Genomic DNA, 25,630 nt, shown 5'->3' with positions numbered 1-25,630 from the left:
CATGCATGCACGCTGCGTGGGGGCAGTCCGTGAACTACTTCGGCAGGGTTGGTGCCGAACTCCCCGCCTATAAATTTCTCCTCCAGCGCTCTATACATCATTCCATTTCCGATCACTCTCATTTCCCATTTCCGATCACTTTTATTTTCAATTTCTCTATAAATTAAATAAGAAAAAAATTATATATGCATATTTAAAAAAAAAAAAAATTGCTTAAAGCAAAACCTGGTGGCAGGAGAAGGAGATCTGGGCTGGAGAAGGAGATCTGCGCTGGAGAAGGAGAAGCTGCGCTGGAGAAGCTGCGCTGGAGATGAAGGCTTCCGGCAAACTGTCGAGAGAGAGGAGAGAAGGAAGGGAGGAAGGGAGCTGCGCGCAGAGGAGAATGGAGGTTAAAAAAATTTGAAGGGGGAAAGGGAAGAAGAAGAGGGACACTTTTGGCTTAAAGCCAAAGTCCCCTCTGTACGGGCGCTGTGCATGCAGAGCCGTGTGGCTCTGCATGTGAAGAAAAGAGTTCGGCACTATCAGTGCCGAACTCTTTTCGGCACTATCAGTGCCGAACTCTTTCTTCGTCAGGAAAGTCTGACAAGCATTGAAGCATGTTCGGCACCAATGGTGCCGAACATGCCACGCTGCAGCCACGCGAGCAGATTAGTCTGCTCGCGTGGCACGGTCCCCCTTGTTCGGCACTTATAGTGCCGAACAAGTGACTCTGACAACAGTTCGGCACTATAGGTGCCGAACTTCTTCTTCTTCGGCAAGATAGCTGCCGAACTTCTGGGTTCGGCAGTATGACTGCCGAACCCAGTGCATTGACACACAGGATCCGAAAATATTTTCGGATCCTGCATGATTTTAAAAATAAATTTCCATTTCTGCATGATTTGAAAAATTGCTCTCCCTTCTCTGGGTGTCCAAGTTGCCACTATACGTGTTCTCGTTCTCTTATTTGAATCTCGCCATCAACTTTAAAGCTATGCTATCTAAGGTGCTGCAAAATGAAAGGACTTTGTCAACTTCCTTGAATAATAAATAGAAGGATTTTATCGACGATCTGCTGAATATGTGGGAGGCCTTGCATTGCAAATCTTTCATTAAGCTACAGAATTGCATTGCTTACGGTTTCCATTTTTGTTTCACAAACGAAAAGGAGGCAGACTATTGCATACTCCGCAAGATATTGTTGTGACCAACACACGAAGATATACAATGCTCCTGAATGTGCTGTATAGTGTGCATCATTTCGCATGGTTGCTTCCAAGTTCTGTGTGGAATTGGACCTGGAGATGATGTAGGAGGCCTTGCATTCCAAAATCTTTGGTTAAGCTACAGAATTTTAATTGTTTCCAAGTGCTAAATACAAGGCAAGATTATTTGATACTCTTAAGATAATGCTGCGACCTACATATGAAAATATACAATAATATCCTGAAGGTTCTCCATCCTGCTTCTATCATATCTTGTAGCAGAGTTCTCGTTATATTTTATTGCATTTGACGTTGCTGCATCCAAGAACGGTGGGAGCTAGATTTGCAACTAGTACTGCAGCACTGGTATATATGTTTTTTTTTGGGTGTAGGGTTTTCAATTTGCATGTACAGTCTGCATTCACTTTTAAGCAACTGATGCCAATGGTAGCTTTTACTTTTACCACTTCAATTCTACATCAAGATTTGGTTACTCTTGATCATACAATTGCATGATCTAGGTATTCTCATCCAAGTTTGAATCAAACTATACTAAGATAAGGATAGCTGTAATAACTCTGGACATCAATCAGGAAGCAGTGGCATTACAGTAACTTGTAAAAGGATATTATATTTTTTTTTTCTTACAATTCATGGCAATGTCAGACATGTCCACTCATTGTAAATTGTTGCATGTGTCAGTCTGAAGAGGAAGCAATATTTCAGAACCTCATGTCTGACCTGATCACATTTTTCCTTGGGATTGCTGATGATTTTTTTTCCCACAATTTTTTTTTCTAAAAGGCTGCAAATGCATATCATAAATAATTGCTGGTTGCCAGATAAAACCCAGTTAGATTCCTTTTGGATTTAATCTATTATTTTTCTGATAAGGTTTCTGAGGTACCTAAAATTGTGAACTTGATATACTGTCTAATTGCTGATTTCATTCCAATTCTGCATTTGAAAAGTTCCTGAGAATGGACTGACAGAGGGAAGAGATTGATTTTTCAAACATTGTTGAACCATAATATATGTAGGTGACATAGAGAAGTCAAGAATTTAATGGAAATTGACAAACTGCAAACCTATTTTGCATTCATTTCAGGATAGCTCACACTGACAATTTGCTTCTGCTGCATATATTGACTAGACCTCTCTTTTATGTTCACACTTCATGAAAAACTTGAATGAGTATCCCAAAAATAACTCAACTTTACCACCTATTGAGGGGTGAGATGGGATAACACAAATTCTTTCTCCTCTAATCAAAGGTTTTAAGTTCGAGATCTGGGTATGAAATACTTTTAAAATTTAAAAGTTGTTTTATCCCTTAATTGACCTACTCGATGTGAATCTGAAATAATTCAGTTAGTGTATTTTGAATACGAGATGGTTTATAGAAAAAATATATATATATCTCAACTTTACCAATGAGTTTTAACACATTCATACCGGAATCGTTTTCACAGTTGAGAGTGCTTGAGTTTAAAGCCGTTAGAGACAAAAGAAAAATCTCAAGTTTTCTATCTAAGTTAATTTTCTTTTGTTTACCACTGTGAAATACACTCATATAAGATAATTGTGACATATAAGCAGTTGTAGTGAATTCCAAAGGTATATGAAGGACAACGAAATTATTAAGATTTGAATTTATGAGTTTCATATTAGGAGACAGACACTTGATTATTAGGTGAGGGTTACGGATCATGGGTTGATAAGTTTAATCCAACGGTGGGGATTTAATGCTAGCTAGTTTTGAGGAATGCAGGAGATAAGGAGTCAGTCTCCAAAACCATAGCAAAGCCATGAAATGAAAAGAGGGATAGAGATGGATGGATGCTTACAAGACATTTGGGAGACATCCACACATGAAAAATTGGAGATTAATGGCCACTCATTTGCTTAATTATAATTGTCTTTTTTTGCAAGTTCTAGCTTGTCTATCCCCAACATGAAACCCCATTGAAAATATCTTACATTGAATTCAAAATTTAATAAATATTAAATAAATTATTACCATAGGCTCCAACAATGTGTAATAATTTCTCAAGCAGACAAGCACTTGTGTTGATTCAAAGAAGAGGGGTCACCATTGGCATCATCAAATGCATTACATATAAATCAACAAATTAATAATGGTGAAAAGCACATCATATCATATCATGGAAGTAGGTATCAATCATGTCTATGGGTACACCTTATGCCCCACACCCCCTCTTGTTAGAATCAAAATTTTTTATAAAGAGATTTGAATTAAAATTTTTTCATTTCAAGCGGTGGGTAAATGTATATGGTAAAATGATGATGGAGCTTCTTCAATGGAGATGAGACTTTTGAGAGAGATGATACATTAATCCCTAAGAGGAGGGAATCTGAAATGATGGGAGAACTGACAAAGTGGTTGAAGAAAAAGAAGGAAGAAGGTTGGGAGGATGGGCCACTTCTCCATCTCTCTATAATAATAACAACAAAAGCCACAGCCAGGCAGCCAGCCAGCCAGCCTCGTTCTTCAGAGAACAGGTGCCTGCAGAATCCAGAGCAGTTTTGTTCACCCGCACGTGCGTATCCACGTGTAAAAGTCCAAAAAGGTTCCTACATACAAACGAAACGTTGTCACATTACTAGTCAATTGTGTCCCTCGTGGCATCTCTCTTTCAAACCTTGTCAGGATTGCACGTGTTCCGCTTCCTACTGTGTGGGTCCTACTCCCCAGTGTTGAGGTTGTTGGGGAATCATTTTCTTTCCATTACATGTTCAAAGTAAATTTTGATTTTGTTTTACCTTCTTAATAATTATAAGTCTAATTTGAAATTGAAATTGAAATTGATTCAAATTAAATCAATTTTAATAAAATTTAAATGGATTATAATTATATTTTAATTTATTAAGAAATTAATTGGATCGATTTCAAATTTAAATTAATTTTTTATTCAAACTTGAAAAGAAAAAAAATGCTATTTGTTGAATTAAATTAAAATTAGGGCGAATTAAAATTTAGATTGAAACCTTGATTAAGCTGCGAATTGGTGATACAATCTTATACGAAACGTTAATTCATCGAAATTTAAACATGTAAATAACATATAACCTAAAAGTAAAAAAAGTGAATACTAAAAAACTACTGAACAATTTTTTTTTTCTAAACTACATTTATTTATATCGAATTTTAGTAATTTGCATATATAATGATGATATTTTATAATTTTTTTCTAATCTAATTTAATCTCGATATTAAAAGCATATTATTCAATTAAAAAATTTAAGTTTAATATCGAAACATATTATTCGAAATTTAAATTAAAGTCTCAATTCTCTACCAAAAAAATATCAACTGGATCTGGACGGTAGTCAAGTCTATGAATAATCATGTCTAACATTCAAATACTTTTTTTCAAATTCATTTTAAAAAATATAAAAAAATAATTTTTAATTAATAAATTATATTTTATTTAAATTATATCAAAATTATAAATACATACATATCTCTTCCTATTTTTAAAATTCAATGATTTAGTTTATATATTTTAACTCTGTTAAACTAAAGACTCATTTGTTTCTTTTTTTTTCATTTTATATGATTAAATTTTTATATATTTTCAGAAAATGAGAAATGTGTATATTAATTATAATATAATTTAATTATTTCTCATTGAGGAAAAATCGATAGAGAGCTAGATAGAATGATCATTAGTTTGATAAATTAAAATATACAGAATAAATTATTAAATTTTAAAATAAAAAAATATACCTATTAATTTAAAAAATAAAAAATAATTTATTCTAATTATTTTAATTTTAAAATACCGACAACTTTTGAATCCACTTTCTATTTGATTCATAATAATTAATCTAAATTATTTAATAGTTTCGTGTTATATATTATAATATACCATTTAAAATTGTCGTATTTCGCCGATATGAAATAATTTATCATAAACTAGTCGGTGAAGGCCGCACTTTAAATATATTAAATTATTTATTTTAAATACACTTAAAAAAACTTATTTTATGTATTGGATTATAAAAAAATTAAGTTTATTTTTATATTTTTGAAGATAATATTCATAACATAATTTAAAATATTAAAATTAATGGACAACTACCTAATACTTGAGGAAAATGAATTTAAGAAATCACTCCTAAAAAAAGGTTAAGAATGTCCTTATTTCTAAAAAAATTTACTAATTTTGCAAATTAGTAAATTTACTTCTTTTGCGTTTTACTTTCTTGAACTGCATTTTTTTTATGTTCTGCTTCCTGAAATGTTTTAAAAAATTTGTTAATAATTTTTTTTAATAAAAAGAATTTTTTTTAATATGAAGCAATGATTTTTGGATTTTGAATTTTTTTTTTTTAGCATCATTAAGTTTTATATACATAATCTCATTAACTCTATTTGTTTTTTAATTTTATAAGCAAATAATATAAAATAAATTATTTTCTTAAAATATTTTCTACGAAAATAATATGTTTTAGCCTACTAAAATACACTTATTTATTTGTGTATAAGATTTTTGTACTTATAAGTTACACTTTTAAATACTAAACTTTAAATTGATTTGATCAAATAAGTTATTTAATTACTTTTATTTAATTTTGAAATTTCACAAAATACTTTATTTGATGTCCTTTTACATATTTAATGATAAATGTGTTTATAAAGCACTTATTATTATTAAATATATCAATTATTTATTAATTATTTGCAAATATCGAATAAATATTTAATTTACTAAAAAAATTTATATGCTTATACGTTACAAAAATTTAAAAATAATAATAATTTATAAATTAATTTTTATAAATTAAGTCCATCGGTAGTTTATTTCACCAAAACAAGGCTTAAAATAATGCATAAAAATAAGAGAGAGAATTTAGGAGTATAAAGTAAAAAGTTTGATTCAAGCAAATACTGTTTGTTTGAAAGTAAGGCATGGGAATACGAGATGAGGATTTAAAAATATTGTGATGAATAGTTTGATTTTTTTTTTACTCAAATAATGTTAAGGGTTTTATTTAAAATAAAATTAATAATCACCATGGTAATGGTATTTTTAATGAGTCTATTTAATTTTAGTATAATAATAAATTTTATTTTATTTATTTAAATCGAGTGAATTTATTAAAAAATAAAATACTGTAAAAGAATATTTGATCTATTCGTAGCAACCAAGGTTAAAAAATTGGGAGGCAAGTGTGAAAAAGAGAAGCGGGTCAAAACTAAGGGAGAGGCTGAAAGTACTAGACTCTGGGAGGGCCGCACGAGTGGCCATTTATTTCTGACTCTCCAACTCTCTCTATCTCTCTCTCTCTTTCTTCTCATTAGGATTCTCGTTGTCGGCTACTCACCCTCCTCTTTCTTCCTGCCTAGTGCCTACTTTAATTTCCTATTCTCTCTTTTTTTTTTTTTTCTTTTTCACCTTCTTACCACTCTTCTACCCGCTTCTCTTCCTTTCACTGCTTTTTTTTCTTCATTCTTCCTTTTTAGAACCTCACAGCACGTTGATGATCTAATGGGTATTTTTAAAAATCCAAATTAATATCAATTTCATTTTACTTTAAGCTAGAATGATATACTGTAAATTTGTAACAGTTTACTTAAAATTAATCTAAATTATCCAAAATAATTAATTTTTTAAAATAACTTTAAATATACAACTATTATTATAAAAAAAATGCATTGTTAGATATTTTTTTTTAAGTGGGATCATGTTAAATAGGCATAAGGATGAATTTTGAAAATTGAGTTGGTATTTAGTACAATGATGTTGTACCCCATCATATCCGTTGAGAAAGCTTGCCTCTTCCTGTTGAAGAAACGCAAAACAGGAAATGGTGAATTGGCGATTGATATATATTTTTTTTTCCTATCTTTCTTTCTTTTGTCCATTGCCATCTTTCTTTCTACAAGTCAATGTTTGTTTTAATAATTTTTTGAAAACTATGAGTGTATATATAGAAATAAAAAAGTAATACAGAATTTAAATTAAACATAAGATAGATAGTCCTATGCCTTCAATAATCTCTGAGAAAAAGCAATATGTGTTTTAAACACATGCATTATCCTTGTAATTTATTTTGAGAATTGAATTGAAATTTTATTACTTGTAAATTTATGGGTAAAATTAATTATTTAGCATGATAAGAAAATATGATATGCCATTCCATTTCATCCCAACCACTGATATTTTGTTGCTCATAGAGAAACATTAATCCAAAATATGGTGGGATTTGGAGGACACATGACTATAAGAAAAACTAAAAATTGGAGTATGGTCCAAAGTCCAAAGACAAGTAATTCAAAAATTAATCAATTGCTTGCTTGTGTCTGGTGTTCCCTTAACATGAGCAATTTTTTTTTTATATATATAGAATTTGGAGTGTAGGGAGCATGGTAATTATTGATTGAGGGGGACACTCTATGCTCCCTGATGCTACTTTTTATTTGCAAAATAAAATTATCTTTTAGCATGTCTCTAACTTATTTTATTAATTTATTAGTTAATTTATCTAAAAGGGTTTATTAAATTCCCATTTTTAATTTAATTATTTGAAAGAAAAATTGAAAAGAAGTGACTTTTTTTTTCCCCTTGCTTCCTGGCAAGAAAATGACAAGTTCATGACAAGAACTGTAAAATTAATGGAATCATTCCTCCTTTTACCAGATGGAGTTAGAACTGTAAAAAAAAAGAAGAAGAAGAAGAAGAAGAAGAAGAAGAAGGGAACTAACATATCAACATCAACGAAACCAAGTTTGTTTGCCAAGAAAATGGAGGAAAATAGCATACATAGGGAGCTTCGAATCTTGAGATAAGCTAGTTAAGTTTAACACTATAATGTAAATCTTGAAAACTAAAGATAAACTACGATTTGATTATCAAAGAAAAAAACTACGATTTCTAGAAGGAGAAGAAGAAGAAGAAGAAGAGAGCAAATTTGACCAACTAAAGAATACCATACCGACATCTTAGAAACCAAATCTGTTTGTTTACCGAGAAAATGGAAGACAGTTGCTTATTTATAATAATAAAAAGAGAGAGAGAGAGAGAGAGAAGCGAAAGTGACATATATGAGGAACTTAGAATCTTGACAGAAGCTAGCTAGGATAGAGATCTATAGTAAATAATTAATGACAGTATAGATTATGAAAATTAAAGAAAAAACTACGATTTTTAATATGTTAAAGCAGCTCTATTAATTACATTCTCATATATATATATATATAACTACATATCAAGATTTGCAAATAAGCTAATAATACAAGCAGACAAAAGCTAGCTAGCCAGCTTAGTTGGGCTTGCAGGTGATTCATATATAATCAGGGCTCCCCACGCTCGCGCTCATGCCAGCAAATAAGCATGGCTATGCACCGACGGAGAATATAGAACTTGGCCCGTTGCTTTTTCACCAAATGGCTGCATTTCTGGCCAAACGATCTGCAGGGTTCGCATACAGCATGGTTATTAAAGCTGGTCTTCCTCTCTTTGTCAGCCATTGATCATGAGAGAGAGTGAAAAAAAGATAAAACTATAAGCAGTAGAAGCAGTAAAATATAAAGAGCAGAGATGAGAGATTGGTGTGTATTTATAGATAGAAGAAGAAGATTTTCAAGTTGAAGTTATGATTAGTGTGGGTTGGATTGAGGCTTCTCTCTCTCTCTCTCTCTCTCTCTCTCTTGGTCTTAGGTATGGAGTGTAGCCATTGTAATCCACCAGCTGTCAGGGGAGAATGGTGCAGCATATGAAGACACAGTATGGACCAATGATCCTGCCATTTCACCTCAAATTTTAGAAATACGCCTAGGACCCATTCCTTAATTTGTTAGAAAATATATTTATATTTATATAATATATATACTTTTACCATCAAGTTCTACACTTTGCTGCCACAAAGATTGCAGTTCAGTCTTTCTAGAGCCTTTCATGTATTAAATGTTCAATAGAGTTGATATCAGCTATAAGAATGTTTTAAATTTGAAATTTCATCTGATCTCACAGATTCTATGATCTTGCAAGAGTCAAGAGAAGACTTCAAATTCAAGAAAAAAAAAATGCAAAATTGCGAGATGATTGATGTTATCAAACAGATTCCTGCATAGTATGGATATTGTCTTTTACCTATTGGTGATCAAAAAAGTTTCTCAAATTTACTAACGGCTTTATTAAGGAAATCATGAGTAAAAAGTTTCTCAAATTTATTGACGGCTTTATTAAGGAAATCATGAGTATGCAAATTGAAAAATGGATTGGTGGATTTTTGAATCAACTCCTAGGCAAATGTTTTCAAGCGAAAGAGTAATAGGTGATTCTTCTTATAGTCAATCAAACTTTTGGTGGAGTTTTAAGGATAATGTACTTATCATCACCTAATCATTAATACATTATTTAGTTGTTTGCAATTGTCTTTTCACAGGCAATCACCGCTTGAACCCTTGGAATCTTCCTGATTTAGAAAAAACATGTAAAATTTTCCCTTAGCTACATTTTATGAGTATTTTGGCAATCACAACAAGAGGGTAATTCCCAATTTCCAAGATGTCACATTCCCTTTAATGTTGCAATTTGCATCTCAAATTGAAAAAAAAAAAAAAGTTAAAATAAAATACCCATGAATGAAATTGAACCCAGAAATGTTGGAGCCAAAGGCTAACTCACTCGCAAATAATTAAAGTTAAAAAAAAAGAAGTTAAATTTACTCATAAAGAAATTAAAAATATTAATTTTTAATTCTTAATTTTTAATTTAAATTTTATTCTGAAGTATTATTAAAATATCAAATAAGACTAAATAGAATAAGTATAATATAGTTCACACTCTTAAATTATGATAAATAATAACTTTATTTAATTTTTTTATTAATAATATAGAAATAAATTTAAATAAAAAATAAAAAATTGGTGTTTTGACTCTGTTGTATAATTTAGATACAAATTTAATATTTAAGCCAACAATTAAACTAAAAAGGGTTGGTGGTGTCTCTATGTCCCTTCACACCAAGAGTGGGACTTATGATTAAGGGCATATGTAGTTTAAAGGGTGGGGTGTGTAGCTAGGGTTAGGTTTTTAGGTTGAAGTTAGTGATGATGCTGTTAATTTCTTAATGTGTTGTACCATTCAAAAAGGGAAGTCACACATCCTGTTGATGGGCCCTGCCATGTGCAAAGCTAGCAGTCTTTAATTTTAGTCCTTTTTGGTCTTAGGAAAGCTTTTAGCCGATGGGTCGCCATCTCTTGTGATCCACTATGCTTAATTATTTGTTTTGATGTTTAACCCTATTTGCAGTGTTTTTCACCAATTTCCTTGTACGGCTTCATCAAATTTAAGTATATTTTAGGGTTCTAGCTTGTACTACGGGTAAATCAGATCAATAATTAATCAAAATTTAAATTTCTTACCGACTAGATAAATAATAACTTCCTCACCAATAATACATTTTTCAGGAATTGAAATTGAGTTATTAATTACACTCAACATTTATTGGTAACGTATGCTTTTATTTTATTTAATATTTTTAAGAATTAAAGTGCATTAGTTTAGGTTTGTCAATTGATCCATGATCATCAAATGATGTTTAATCTCTCTATGACCATAACGTAATGAATTTCCTTGGCTGGCAGTAGTGATTCAAGAAATGAATAAAGGTGACATTTTAGGAGTTTGGGCATTCATGGCTGCGACTTGACTAGTTATAACTCCATTCGGTAATAATTTTAAAAGTAATGTTTAGTATTTTAATTAAATTAAAATATTAAGATTTTAGTGATTGAAGGCATTAATACTATTTAAACAGTTATGAATTATTAAAATAACTACCGATTATTACAACAGCTAATATTAGCTTATCTGTTTGCTCCATAGATTCATTTGGGTTATTGGGTAGCTGAGTATGAATATGGTAGAAGAATTTCTGAAGTTTATAAGGCATTTTACAATCTTAATTTGTTCATGGGCCGAGTCCATTAACAAATCCCCTTCATGCCTGTTCCTTCTATGGATTTCCTCATATCAGGCCTATCCAACTGCAAGGAAACAAGCATAGTAGCACACAACACAAGCTAAATTCAACCTCTACACATTACCAGGTGGAGAACTAGGTTGTGTAACTGAAGAAACTGCCCGCCGTCCCCTCTCCGACTGGCTATTCTCTGCGAACTTCAGGCTTCCTTGATGCAACCCTTTCTCCTTCTCCTCTTTATTCCACTCCAACCCATAATAATACTCTTCGCTGCACTTCTCTTCATTCTTTGTTGCAGGCAAGAACATGCTACCCCACTGCGGGAAATGAACAAGCGACACAGGTAACGTACAAGCAACGATCATTATACCCATCAGAGATAACCCAGTTGCAGTGGAGTATCTCGAGCTCGTGAAAAACAGTAATTGCGTCAATCCAGACCCGAAATTGCCACCTGCACCGGTGAGGCCGGAGATGATACCGAGAGAACGACGAGAGATGAAGGGTATGATGCCAAAGGTGGCGCCACAAGCGGCTTGGGCACCTATAGAGAAGAGAATCATGAACAGAACGGAGATAGAAAGGGAGTTTGCTCTGCCAAGGCAGATGCAGAATATGCCTCCAAGTGTTTGAAGGATGTAAAGGTTCCAGAGGCGGCCGCGCATGCCGAAACGGCGCGCTGCCAAGTCTGACAAGAGACCGCCGGCGGGACGAGCAAATATATTGGCCATTCCAAAGGTGGCAGCTATGGTGCCGGCTGTCCGAAGCTTCAGGTTAAACCTATAATGGACAAAAATATAAGCTTAATTACTAGCAATATTCATCATCATAATTTAATTAAAATTAGTGAGAGGATGATTACGGTTAAAGAACCTGTCAAAGAAATATTCGGCGATAACGTTATCAGTGGTGAGTTCCACACCTAACGACATGCCGTAGAGAAGGAAAAAAATCCATGTTCTGTAGTTCGTCACAGCATACCAAAGAACCTACATATATACAAAACAATTACATAGAAATTACATACTAAATTTGAAATATAATCTCTAATGTTATGTCTGGATGCTAGAAATTACATACTAAATTTGAAATATAATCTCTAATGTTATGTCTGGATGCTAAGTACAGACTGACCTTAGAGAAGTGATCCTTGTGAACATCTCCCTTCTTCTGCAAAGTGGTGAGGTTCCCATCAGGCAAATCTTGGCCTAAACATAAAACAAAAATTCCCATAATCACATGCAACCATCCAGGAATAAAGAAAGCAATCCTCCAAGCAGTAAAAGGAGTAGCCCCAGCTCTCTTAATCAACTCATAAAGCAAAGGCATAAGCAACTGCGTAGCTCCACCTCCCATATTCCCCCACCCAGCAGCAGTTCCATTTACAACCCCAATAATCTTCCCATTAAACATAGTACTCATCCAAAATTGGCATGAAACAAAAGTTGCTAAAGAAAATCCAATCATGAATCGAACAGCTATATATCCTCCAGCAGATGACACAAACGACATGCAAAACACAGTTGGCGCAGAAAGCATCAGGAGAAAGGCACAAGCATAACGAGGACCTAATAAGTCACAGGCTGCACCCATTGCAAGCCTTGAAAATATGCTGCCGGAGACTGAAGCTATCCCGGCATTGCCTATGTCTTTTTTTGTGAGGTTTAGGTTGTCTCTGATGATGGGAACTAAAGGAGCTGCAGCAAATGTGGAGACAAAGCAAGTGAAGAAGGAGAACCAAGAAAGATGAAAAGTTGTCATGTGTGGGTTGGCTAAGGAGAAAAGGTTGAATACTTTGGCTTTGTGTTCTGAGTCCACTGGGAGAGAGAATTTTGCAGTGGTGTCTGTTGGGACATCTGGGTTGGTGACTGAGAAAGCAAAGGTTTGTTCCTTAGCTGAGACTCCATGCATGGAGCTTCCTGGAGACATCTCTGTATTTGCCATTAATTACTGGACTTGTAAGTTATTCTCTCCAAGAGAAAGTATGGGAGACAAACTTGGTTTCTTACATATATATATATATATATATAAATGGCAAATTATTAGATAGTCAGGATATTCCAAATATTGACGCACAAAGAGGTTTTTTCATAGTTTTAGTTGAAGCTTCAAAATTGACATCATCTGTATGTGTAGTGGAAGAAGGGTTCGGCCGAAGATTTTGGTATATTGTATCCCAATTTGGGTTAATGGATTATTTAAGGACTTCTTTTTAATGTAAATAATAATAATCAACCAGATCAACGTTTTCAAATCAAAATAATTTTTATATGCATTGGATTATCTATCTATTTGATTAATAAAGATATGATATATTATTCAAAAATCAGAATAGTTTCTATATTTAAATTTAAATTAATAATATCATATAAGTGTACATATATACAAAGATTTCATTCAAATTTTAAAAAAAAAATCTTTTTTTAATATACATTAATCATGATGATTTGATCGGTTTAGTTTAAAATCAAACTAAATTAAATAAATTATACATCAAAATTTAAGTATTTATAGAAATTAAATCGATTAATATTTTTTTATTTTACATACCTTATTTTAAGTATTTTATAATTTAATTGAAATATTTTAATTTTAATTAGGTTCTAATCTATTTATATTATCAAAATAATATAATATTAATAATTAATTAGCTAGAATTTTTTTATTTTTTATTAAAATTAAAATAATCAAATTTTTTTAAAAATTAAAATTAAACCAAACAAAAAGAAATATAAAATCTTAACTGAATTAATTAATGCTATGGATTATATTAATTATTTTTCTGTATAACTGGCAAAAAAAAGTCTATATAGGGGTTGTGAGTGACTGAGACAGAAACAATTTAGAAATGAGGAGCTTTACCCTTTGGGTTGATCTAAGAGAGGCTTAAATGTGTTTGTTTAGGATCGATGGTTAATTTTATGATAAATTAATCAGCATTTAGGCTTTTGTTTTTTGTTTTTAGTTTATTTGGTATGCTTTGCCGAATTCAAGCAATACCTTCCTTCCTCTTTTCCCTTTTTGCTTGTTGCTTATGCATGCTAAACTAATAAGTATAATAAATATTTACAACCTAATTTTTATTTATAATATAAATACATAAAATTTATATAATTTTCACCATAAATTATATATCATAAGTTTAAACCTTAATTTTATATAATCAGTTATCGAAAAATAATCCAATAAATAATAAAATTCTTATATAAGGTAAACTTATTTAGTTTAATTAAAATAAATTCTAGATTTTAATCAATTTAAATTTATCTAAGTTCAATTTTAAATTAAATGGATCAGTCGGAAAATGTCAAAAAATATTAGAAATTGGAAAATTAAATTTAACGGGATTTTTCGCTTGCCAATAAATTTAAGAGCCGTTTTGCATTGAATTTCATAGCCAATAAATTTTAAATCTGTTTTTATTTTAATTTTTTTTATAGCTAAATTATATTAAAAATAATTTTATATTATTTTTTAATATTTTCTAAATATTATTGAAAAAATATTTTTTCAACAATTACCTAGCGATAATATTAAATAAATTTTAAATAAGTTAATATTCTTTTTTTAGTGTTTAGTCTAAGGTATGGCAAAATTATATATATATATATATATATTCATTAAAAATACTGTGATATTAATAAAATTTAATTTTAATTTAGGAAGTCTGATAATAATAATAATTTAAATAAAAAAGTTTAATCTTATTTTAATGATCAGATAGAATGACATGTATCTTTTTCTCATAATTAATAATTTTGAATTTAAATAGACTTTTAAATTTAATTCTTATTTCCTACAAATCCAGATTAATCATAATTATTTTATTGATTATATTTATAGATATTGTAGATTTTTCTTTATTATGTATAATCTGGACGTCCAATTCTAGATTATTTAGTTATTTTTCTTTCTTTTTTATTCTATCTATTTTTATTAAATAAATAAATAATATAACGTCAAATCAATTTAACATCAAAATCACAATAATAATAATTAATTCAATTTAAATATTTAAATCAAAATAATAATAACAATCATAAATAATTTATAATTTCATTTTTATTAAATAAAGAATAATATCTTTTAAGAAAAACCCTCTTTTGCCTAATTTAATCCATAAATAAAAGTAAAAGAAAATTTATGCATGAATTCCCGCCCTGTGTCTTGTTTTGTTTCATAGAGTTTTCACCTAAAGAAATATCTAGGGATAACATAGAGATTTCACTTCTTGCTTTTTTATTGTTTACCATGTTCTTAAAAAATAAATATATAAATAATGCATTTTTACCATATTCTAAAATATCTTATTAATCTATATAATGAGTGATTGATTAAAATATTATATTTATTCGGCTTTTAATAAAGAGATAAAAACTTTCAAATTGAATTTGTTGAATTTTTGAAGAAAAGTAAAAAAACTTATTTAAACTTTTTCCATTTTTAGTTTTTAATTCCAAAATATTTTTTTCATATATTAAAGGGGAATTGATTGGACAAGTATGGGCTCAACCCTATGGTATCATTCTTTTCTCCTTTTAATGGTAATGGATAAAAAAAAAAAAGAAAGAAAGAAAGAAAGAAAAGCAGCCTTCGTTTGGGCTTAGGGCTGATGTAGAGATGGGCTATTTCAATCTTCTTAAGAGTTGTCCATGGACCATTCTAGACTTTCAACCTTCCTGGCCTACAACTATCCAAGTGATTGTTTCCTGTAATTCGCTTCAGAGTACGTCTCTCTCCGCAATTATTTAATATTTATTTTTATTACATCGATATTTAAAAGTTGAGAAAGTAAAATATGAAAAACTGTTTTTTTAACTAACCACGACAAAATACAAATAGTAGTTGCTAAAACAAGTGATATTGTTAAACAAAACCTGAAGATTCATAGCACAATTATTTCATTACATTTCAAGCAATGATTTTACCAAATACATTCCTTCCTTCACTTATTTACTCCTCATTAGCTCTCATGTCTTTGCATTTCAAGCATCACTTTATCCCATCTCATACAAATGTAGCAATGCAACTTCTAGCAAGTTCTTTGGATTTTTATATGGTTGTTTGTGTTGAAATACATTTATAAAAATAAATATACGTTTAGTTGCTTCGATAGTTAATGTTACACTTTGTACTTTTCATACTCTTTTTCAATAAAAAATATACAATCTTATGAATTAATAAATTATTTGACTCTTTAATTGATAAAAATAGGAACGGTATCGAGCCGAATATTTTTAAGTATCTGATTCGATCGATTCTAATAATATGAGTTTTGACAAGTATAATCGAGTTTAAGACGAATTTAAATTTAAAAAATAATATATGTATATTCAGATTTTATGTATAGATAAATACTATTCAAATTTATTTATATAAATAATTAATTAAATATAAAAAATATATTTTACAATAATATTTATAAATTTTTTTATATTTTTTTATTTAAAACTTTAAACTTAAATATTCTTTAAAAATATTAAATTTTTTAAATGAAAATTATTAATAAAAAATATTTTTTATATAAATTATTAATTAAAATATATAATACTAAACATATTCGAATTTTATTCCAAAAATAATAATCGAATTTGAAATGAGTTCGAATAGTTTAAATTAATTTTTAATCGAGTTTGAAATGGATTTAAATATTATTAATATAAATAGAGTTTGAATTCAAATAATTTAAATTTTCGCGATAGTCTATCCGCTTACATCCCTAATAAAACCCGCAATAATAATAATAATAATTTTCATTAACATATTTAATTATTTTAGTTAAACACATTTAAGTGTATAAGTCAATAAATACAAAGCAATTAGATGTTAATTTAATCATTTTGCAACTAATACAATTTATTTTAGTAAATAATTCTAATATGCTGTTAATTCAATTACTTTAGTAGTCAATTCTAATTCAAAGCAAGATTCTTTAATTTATTTTTACTTGATGTACTAATTTTTAACCAAAATATATGAATTTTGCCTTTTCAATTAAAAAATTAATATTATTGATTTGAATCCCATGTAAATATTTTTTTAAATAATTAAGTAATTTGAATTAAAAATACAACCAACAAGTTTACAACGCATAAAAAATAATTATATACCTATTTTAAAATTAAAAAAAAAAAAGACATTAATGGTAGCATATCTGGATGAATTTAATACATTGCACCTTTGATTTCCCCACCGAATTCACCTCCTGTGGTGGCCCTGTCCAAAACCTGGTGGACCCACAAACGACCAGAAAGAGTGAGTCATCAAGTGGGACCCACATGAGTCTGGGTGGGACCCACAATAAAGGGAAACCCCAGCCCCACACAGGATAAAATCATCGGTTAGAAAAGTTTTTCTCTTTCCGTGGGGTCGATAGAATCCCCCGAAGCCCCACTTCCTTTGCCTTTATCCGACCACCACCTGCTCTCTCTTCTACTATAAAAACCCTAAATCCTCTCCCTGCTATCATCAACTCTCACACCCAATCACACCATGGACTCTGAATCAACACCACCACCCGCTACCGGCTCCCAGCCCAAGACCACCACCCAATTGGCTCGAAAATCCTCCATGTCCAGCTCCAAAGACCGCCATACTAAAGTTAATGGCAGGGGCAGGCGGGTTCGAATGCCAGCTCTTTGTGCTGCTCGGATCTTTCAGTTGACCCGAGAACTTGGCCATCGTTCTGATGGTGAGACCATTGAGTGGCTTCTCCGTCATGCTGAGCCTTCCATCATAGCTGCTACTGGCACCGGTACCGTCCCTGCTGGACCCATCTCCACCAGTTCTGGTACTACCCCTGTTTCAGCCTCTCCGCTCTCCATTCCCTGTACGGTTCAGGTTCAACCAATGGGAGGTGGTCCGGTACATGGAATGTTTCCGCTGGCTCCACCTCCGAGCTGTAGGCTAGACTTGGAGTATCGGCACATGCCGTTTACTGCTTTGTTGCTGCAGCCGACGGCTATAGTTGCCGAGGAAGCTGGTGAGCAGCAGCAGGAGGAGAATCAGGAAGTACTTGGAGAGAACAATACTAATCAGCAGAAGATATAGGAATTGGATGGATGGGGTGTAGCTATTTGCATATCAAAAAATAAATACTATATAATATAATAGGTGTTGTATGGGCTCTGAGTAGTGGGTCATAGTGTTGTCTTTTTTATTTATTTATTTAAAATCAAAATGTCAGTCTTCTTTTTTTTTTTTTTTTCCTTCTTTTGGGGGTGATTAGGTTGGTAAGTGAAGAAGCTTATGAATGCCATTTTTAGTCTTTAAATTGTGGCATAGGGTTGGCATTAATGGGGACCATGCTGATGTAGTAAAACTGGACCCACCATTGATGAATGTTAATGAGATGGCCCCATTTTCATGTTTTTCAGAAATCTTTTTCTCTTGGGTCTATGAGCCATTTTCAAGAGGGACTATTAATGATTATAGTGCTTGTGTTGTTCTCTTTCTTGACCAAAAACTTATGGAAAGAAGTTTTTCCTTAGTGTTACAGCACTGGAGGAGATGCAGCTCAGCAGCTGTATGAAAATGTTCAATAGCCGTAGCTGTCCTAGTTACATGGCCTTGAAAATACAAAAAAAAAAAAAGAAAAATCAATTAAATCACACAAAATGTCCACCAAGAACTTGTCTAAAATTGGGAGCAAATAATCAGGTCAAAATTCTTTGTTTTTTATATTATTCTGTGAAATCATTTCAGGATTTTGTCAGAGAAATGGCCAAACCAGAGAACTCGTCGAGAATCAGAAATGAAACTCATCCAAACCTGTATTCCATCTCTAATCTTATATCCAAAGACTACGAAGTAAACAGACTTTGATTTCCTCTCTTTTTCTACAGAAACGTCTGGCATGCTATGCATGCCTGCAAATTTGGGATACGAAAACTAATACAAAAGAATACAATGCGAGTACGAACTTATCAATAAAATCCTTTTAGCTTAAATTATATATATATATATATACACAAGAAAGCCTTGTACCAAGAAGATCACACACTAGATACCAGCCATAGCAGCAGAGAACGCATAAGGAATAGCCCACAAGAGCCAGATATACCTAATGCCTATACCCAAAACTCCACCACCTTTTCTTCTTTCGGTGCTCATTAGAAGTTATATCTGAATGAAGACCATGAAAAGAGATGCATCAGTCACCCAGGGATACAATGACAGCTAAATTAACAACTTCCATTTTTATCCACCTAAAACCATAGTCTCATATCAGATGAAGCAAAAAATTGACACCAACATCAAAGCTATGGTTTTAGAAAAATACGAAGTTAGTTGGTCATTTAATTTGTAATCTATCATGTAAAAGTTAAGCTCCGCCAGTTATCAAGTTTGATAAAGCATTCTCCGAGCTTCTAAGAGGGCTCCAACAGTAAATTTAAGAAAACATACACGAAGCAAAAGAAACCGAGGTTACCTCCTTGAAAATATATGGAATTGTAGTGTACCTCAGCCCAAAAACTCAAGAAGATTACTGCATATATAATACAAATTCTTCGTCAAAAGAAAAAGGTTCCACAAAAATATTCCTACTTCCTACTCAAGAAACAAAGATAACATAAGTAATGCATTATGCTTGAAGGGAGGGAGAAAGAGGGAAGAAAAGAACATCTAATTGCAGAGCAAAAAGTAGCTACAAAATCATTATCAATAAGTCCAAACAATTTGCTTCTATGCACTATGGCGTAATTGTTAGATTCAAGGTTTCAAATTTTTAGTGCTTATATGAAGTTAATGAAGAAACAAGCTATGAAGTGAGAACTTCTACGTCAATGCTTTGTATAAAGTATGAAGTTTCTGCCAATCTGGGGTCAGGAGCATATTATTATTATTATTATCTAATCAGAATTTGTACGATTAACTTTATCTGCATTTATTACCATTAATAACGTAAGATACAATTGAACTGATATCAGAAAAAGCAACAATTTGGAGCAATTAAAAAGGAAATATTTTTGGATTTTCCTGCCAACAGAGACAAATAGAACTAGCAACAGATCTGTAGGAACATGTCACCGTAGCTTCCAGTGCTCAACAGGTAAATAAAATGAAAAAAATTACCTCCTTTTGACTTCTGGTCAATAGGAAGGATCTCGATGTAGCAGGTGTCCTTAAAAGAGGTCATAACAAGTATTTTCACACCGTACTGCAATTAGTACTTGGCAGTGTTAGAATCGAACAAAATCATGTTGATACTAACGGAATGGGAAAACATAACTACAGAACCTTTTGTCTTCAAACCAGAAGAAAAAAAAAAAAAATATATATATATATATATATATACACGACAGGTGGCATACTCGTTTCACCAAACCTCAAAATCATTTTCATAGCTTAATTTAAATAAGGGAACGTATAACGTCAATCATCAATTATTATTCGAAGCATAAAACAAAATTCCTGTCCCCCTGTCCTTCATAGAAGAAATAGATGTTATCATGTTATCCATACTGAACAGAAAATCTTAGGTGAGAGTTTAATAACCAGGCCCTGCATCCCCCACCCAAAAAGGAAAACATCATTATTATCCATACCGAATCTGCAGCTGCCTGCAATGTGACATGATCTCCCCACTCACCACTCCTGGCATAACCAAATTGAAGGATAATAGAATCAACATATTGAACCCAAAACTCTTTATACTTAACTAGGAGGAAAGGGTTGCGTCAATACTTGGACATCTTCTTCAAATAGTCACCATACTCCATTGGTACATACCCTTCATATATCTCTGGGTGAGATCTGAGCTGATGATTAGAAAGAATTGCCATCAGAATAAATGGCACATCCATTGTAACCAACTCAGTAAAAATTCTGTTTAATTATTAGGTTCAGGAATAAAGCTAACCTGATTTACAACATGTAGCCTCACAACTTTGTGGCGATCAGGTGTGTTGTACAATTGATCTGATAAAGCACGAAACTGAGAAATAAAGAAGTCATACTCAGTCCGCTAAATACTAAGATTTTAGCTTTACTAGTACTTTGTTAATAAATAAGCTTATCAAGCAACAACAATAATAAGATTAACTCGGACTAACAAGATAGACAAAAAGATAAAGGCAACCAAGAAACTAACCTGACAATTACCATCCCCCTGAACTTTGACCTCAACAAAGTCATATAACTGCAATCTAGATAAAAGATAATATATAAACATTGAAATACCAATAGGTACTATATGCATCATGATGAAGAAAGAAAACAAAACAAGTTCTCAGAAAATGCAATGGACAATTGCACCAAAGCAATTTAAGGCGAAGAGAAAACCTAAAGAAAACTCAAAACAACCACAATCCAAAATAATGGGACAGGATTAGTTTACATCTTTGCATAATTCTGATTATATAGAGAAGCAGCCTCTGTTTCAGGAAATGCCCACAGAAAATGTTGCTAAACCTGAAGGGTAAAAGTCTACAAACCAGCCACTAAACTTGTACCTAGTCAAAGTTGCCCCTTTATTTCAACTACAGTTGATCAAACCTTTCGCTAATTTAAATATAGTTAATTAAGTCACTTGATAACTGCACCAACTTGTGAACATGCACACCATTAGTTACTGATACTTAGAAATGCACATTTTGGATAAAACATAAATTGGCTAATCTGTCAAGTTTCTAGTAAATTCTAATTAAATATTAATATACATTACCTACTGCAACTTTATTGTCAAGTTTCTAGTAAATTCTAATTAAATATTAATATACATTGCCTACTGCAATTTTTCTGCGTTTACTTTTTCCCTTTTTGTTCTTGTTGCATCACTAAATTAGAAAAAATCCATAAAACCTAGACTTCCCTAGTAAAGTACATCCACATTTCACAATAGTCGGTTTTTCTTAGCCATGACTGCCAGCCATTTATACCTTTTTCTATTTTAACTTTTCTCATCAAGATCTCCTGCAAGTGAATTCTTATCATATGCATTAAATGCAAGCCGTAGCTTGTTATAGAGAACATCCACCCATCGATTATAAATAGCCACCAACCCCAATGATGAGGAATTTGAAGGCACTATCAGTGTTGAACTTGATGAGCACATTTTGGATCTCCTGCAAGTGGATTCTCATCATACGCATTAAATTCGCGCCACAGCTTGTTATAGAGCACATCAACTCATCAATTATAAATACCACCAAACCCAATGAGATATTTGCACGCACTATCAGTGTTGAACTTGACGAGCACATTTTGGAGCTTGTCGAACTCTTGGGAGTAGAAAGTTGAATTTGGCTTCTTGAGATTGAAGAGAGGAGGATTTGATTTCCTTATCCTTAAAAGATAGGAGGAAGTGATGGTGGCAAACAACTCGACCACCATATCCACCATTCTCTTCCTTTCTCTCACACCATTCTACTAGGGTTTTAACCCATCAAATTTGAAGCCTCTTTTCATAGAGACAAGTTTGAAAAAGAAAAAGAAAATTTAAAAAAAAAAAAAAAGATAATTGGCCATGAAGCCTGCAACAGTGACGATTGAATTGGGGAGGTTAAAGATCTGAATTCCGTACTCAAAAGATATTAAAAACTAATATTAAATGTTTTTTTAGTTCACTAAGTAGAATTGGGAGATTTTGAAATTGATCTTTTATCAAAATAATGATTTTAATATTCGTCTTTCCCAACTAATCTGCACGTATTCATGCATTACTAGTAGATATCAGTTAGACTTAATTAACCTAATGTGAATTTTTTTAAAGGGCTTGATTTACTGCAATTGAGATATAGGGAAAATATGAGCTGCTTGGTATAAATTTAGGGGCCAATTTGGACCCTTGGCCTAATTCAAATTACCCAAAATATAGAGCTATCTTCAGTAGGATCTGTGTTGAGTTGTTGACAATGCTCATGACAACACAAATTTTAAGTCTATTACCTATTAAGAAGCCTTTCATGATCTGAAGTTGCTTCATCAATTGAAGGTATTTCTCCATTGATTCTAGGAACATGCTACACAGAATGGAGGCCAAATTTAGGATAAGTAAAATTCATAAACATAGCTTCATATGCTAAAAAAAAATTTATGCATGCAGACGCGTGCGCTTTGATATTAAGTTGAAGAAAATGGTAATTGAATGAATTATATGTAGGATTATTGCCTTAATAAAAGCTTGAACACATGCCAAAACATTGGCATTCAGGCTTGTGTATTTATGTGCTTACTATGAATAGGTTTTTCTGATGTGCAAAATCATATTAGAGCAGATCATTTAATCTCCTTTGGAGAAGAAGAAAGGAAGAATATGCTATACAGCTATACAAGTGAAAGCATGTCAATTGAATCGACCTTGTGCAATTAAATGTGTGCAGATTATTTTACAATTATTGAACATTGATGCAGAGGTAGAGACGATTCAGAAACAGCTGATAGACAAAAAGATGACCGACCCCAACTAGTTTGGAATCAAGGGTTAGTTATTGTTGCTATAGTTATTCGTAAACCACGCAACAATCTTCAGTTAGACATGATTTTCATAATATAACAAAGCAAGCAGAGAATCATTCACAAAGTAAGTCTAATTAAATATTAGAAATGTTAAATTACTAAATTACATTGGACTTGCAAGTGCAAGTTTCAAACTTTCAAAGCCCCCATCAAAAGCACATTATAAAATTCAGAACCTCCCTCAGTCACTGGACAAATACTTGTGAATTGGGTGAGTATACCCCAACTTTCCATCCCATATCTATTGTATTATTCAGTAATTGAAACTTAATGGAAAAGGCATCAACCCCCCCCCCCCCCACCCGGCCCCTCTTCAAGTTAACTAAGTCAATTTTTTAACCTTTGACAAAAAAAAAAGTCAATTATTTTATAATTGGAAGAACCATCAGTCAAACAATAGTGAAGAAACCACAAATGCCCAGGCATATTTAGCCTCACCAAGAGGGCAAAACAACCCATCCTGATGATTTATAGCAGCTAAACTTACAGGGATAGGAATCATTTGATTCAGCCTCTTGCCTACTTCCTCATCGAGTCCATATTCATCAGTAAAATCTGGAGAATGGGAACACTCCTCTTCGTTATCAGGGCTGGAACATGAACTAGAAGCAAAAATATCATCAGAATCTTCATGACTATTATACTCATGGCCTGCACATCATAAACATCTAATCAGAACAACTAAAGAAACTTGCCAAAGAAAATGAAGGTACAGCCAGCAGCTTCACCACATAACTGAACTATAGCTCCTTGTTGAGGTACCTTGCCAATCATGCTCATGCATAGATATTTCCAAGTGCTCTTCTTTTGCCGGTGAGTATCCAGAGGCTTCAGCAATAGCTAACTGTGTAAATTTTTCTTGCAGCGTGCGGGCAATAATCTCATCACTGTCCTCAACTCTAAAATGCGACATGTCATCAAGATATCTGCTATAATGTTTATGATAATCATCCCCGGTTTGTAGTGCACCACCATAATAGCCAGAATAAAAAGGTGGATCCCCATCAAGCAGACGAAGACCCCATTGGATTACATCTGAATCTTGCTCATACATTGACATTTTCTTTGAAGAATCACCCCAACCCAAAACCTGAATAATTGCATTAGCTACTCCAGTTAGTCCAATAATAACATATTATTGCGTTAACATCAAAACACTAATAACAAGGGTGTAGCCAGAGAACCTCAAGCTCATTTGAGATTAGGCTGACAACCATTAGATTCGAGAAAAAGAAAAAAAAAATCTTCAAAGCAATCACTCAATGGTGGAACCCACTACCAGATTAAAAACTGGAGATCATACAAACTTAAAGCTTTTAGCATAAGCGTGTCTCTGAAAAGGAGAGAATTTTTTTTTTTTTTTTTACTTTTTTCCTTTTTCTTAAACTTCCAAATGAAATAATTCAATTACTTTAAAAATGGAGTTTAACCCTTTAAAATTCATAAATAATTCAATTCCTTTTTTCGTCTATTTTAGCAGCCAATAAGATATGAACTACCGAACATGCAAAGCCAATAATATACAATCAATTACCAAGATTTAAATGCAATTTTTTTATAAAAAAAAAATCCTTTTCTTTAATCAGCAAAACATCAAGCAACTAATCAAATCCTAGAATCAAACACATAGACACAAACATGGAAAGAAAAAAGACTAGATAATATAAGATCATTCAACAGAGAAGAAGCAAACTCACCTGGTCAGCTTCGATTCAAATAGATTCAGTCTTTCGGGCAATAGAAAAAAGAGAGAAAGAAACTGTGTATTTTATACAGAGGAGGAGTGAAGAAGATAACGATTAAAATTTTGGAGAAGGAAACGAAAGAAAGAGAAGAGAAGAGAAGAGAAGAGATTTTTCTCCCTTAATTCATTGAGGAAATTTTTTGCATAAATTGGCTGCTTAATTTATCGAGGGAATACAATTTAACCCTCATTAATTATTTAACAGTTAATCTATTAATATTAATTTATTTGTATTTTTAATGTTCATAAATTGATATTTGTATTTTGGTGTAAAAATAAAAATTAT

At 31.9% G+C, this 25,630-nt stretch overlaps 4 protein-coding genes across 6 annotated transcripts; 1 reads left to right on the top strand and 3 right to left on the bottom strand.

Moving 5' to 3' along the window:
• Positions 1 to 8,377: 8,377 nt before the first annotated feature.
• Positions 8,378 to 8,945, bottom strand: LOC122724457 (small polypeptide DEVIL 16-like). The gene has a single exon (XM_043959435.1). It carries the CDS (start codon positions 8,680 to 8,682, stop codon positions 8,506 to 8,508), a length of 177 nt encoding a protein of 58 aa, XP_043815370.1. The 5' UTR covers positions 8,683 to 8,945; the 3' UTR covers positions 8,378 to 8,505.
• Positions 8,946 to 10,981: 2,036 nt separating this feature from the next.
• LOC110621792 (high affinity nitrate transporter 2.4) lies at positions 10,982 to 13,118 on the bottom strand. Its single transcript, XM_021766095.2, has 3 exons — positions 12,276 to 13,118; positions 12,015 to 12,130; positions 10,982 to 11,921 (listed from the first exon to the last, which is right to left on the bottom strand). Exons 1-3 carry the CDS (start codon positions 13,083 to 13,085, stop codon positions 11,255 to 11,257), a joined length of 1,593 nt encoding a protein of 530 aa, XP_021621787.1. The 5' UTR covers positions 13,086 to 13,118; the 3' UTR covers positions 10,982 to 11,254.
• Positions 13,119 to 17,536: 4,418 nt separating this feature from the next.
• On the top strand, positions 17,537 to 18,537 carry LOC110621222 (transcription factor TCP11). Its single transcript, XM_021765412.2, has one exon. The coding sequence runs from the start codon at positions 17,634 to 17,636 to the stop codon at positions 18,189 to 18,191; it is 558 nt and encodes a 185-aa protein (XP_021621104.1). The 5' UTR covers positions 17,537 to 17,633; the 3' UTR covers positions 18,192 to 18,537.
• A 351-nt stretch (positions 18,538 to 18,888) lies between these two features.
• On the bottom strand, positions 18,889 to 25,505 carry LOC110621221 (OVARIAN TUMOR DOMAIN-containing deubiquitinating enzyme 12). 3 transcript variants are annotated; one of them, XM_021765411.2, is made up of 11 exons: positions 25,298 to 25,505; positions 24,336 to 24,690; positions 24,088 to 24,251; positions 23,031 to 23,104; positions 21,235 to 21,289; positions 21,004 to 21,078; positions 20,829 to 20,902; positions 20,690 to 20,738; positions 20,217 to 20,301; positions 19,573 to 19,629; positions 18,889 to 19,348 (listed from the first exon to the last, which is right to left on the bottom strand). In XM_021765411.2, the coding sequence occupies exons 2-11, from the start codon at positions 24,658 to 24,660 to the stop codon at positions 19,341 to 19,343; spliced, it is 966 nt and encodes a 321-aa protein (XP_021621103.1). In that variant the 5' UTR covers positions 24,661 to 24,690; positions 25,298 to 25,505; the 3' UTR covers positions 18,889 to 19,340. The 3 variants fall into 3 exon arrangements, with proteins under 3 accessions (XP_021621103.1, XP_021621101.1, XP_021621102.1); XM_021765409.2 differs by having other exon boundaries at positions 18,889 to 19,265; XM_021765410.2 differs by having other exon boundaries at positions 18,889 to 19,265; positions 24,363 to 24,690; positions 25,298 to 25,504.
• Positions 25,506 to 25,630: the final 125 nt, after the last annotated feature.

Source organism: Manihot esculenta, chromosome 8, assembly GCF_001659605.2.
Source record: "Manihot esculenta cultivar AM560-2 chromosome 8, M.esculenta_v8, whole genome shotgun sequence".
In the NCBI taxonomy this organism is placed as follows: Eukaryota; Viridiplantae; Streptophyta; class Magnoliopsida; order Malpighiales; family Euphorbiaceae; genus Manihot; species Manihot esculenta.
The sequence above is the reverse complement of the archived record's forward strand: the minus strand, read 5'-3'. Positions and strand labels throughout refer to the sequence as shown.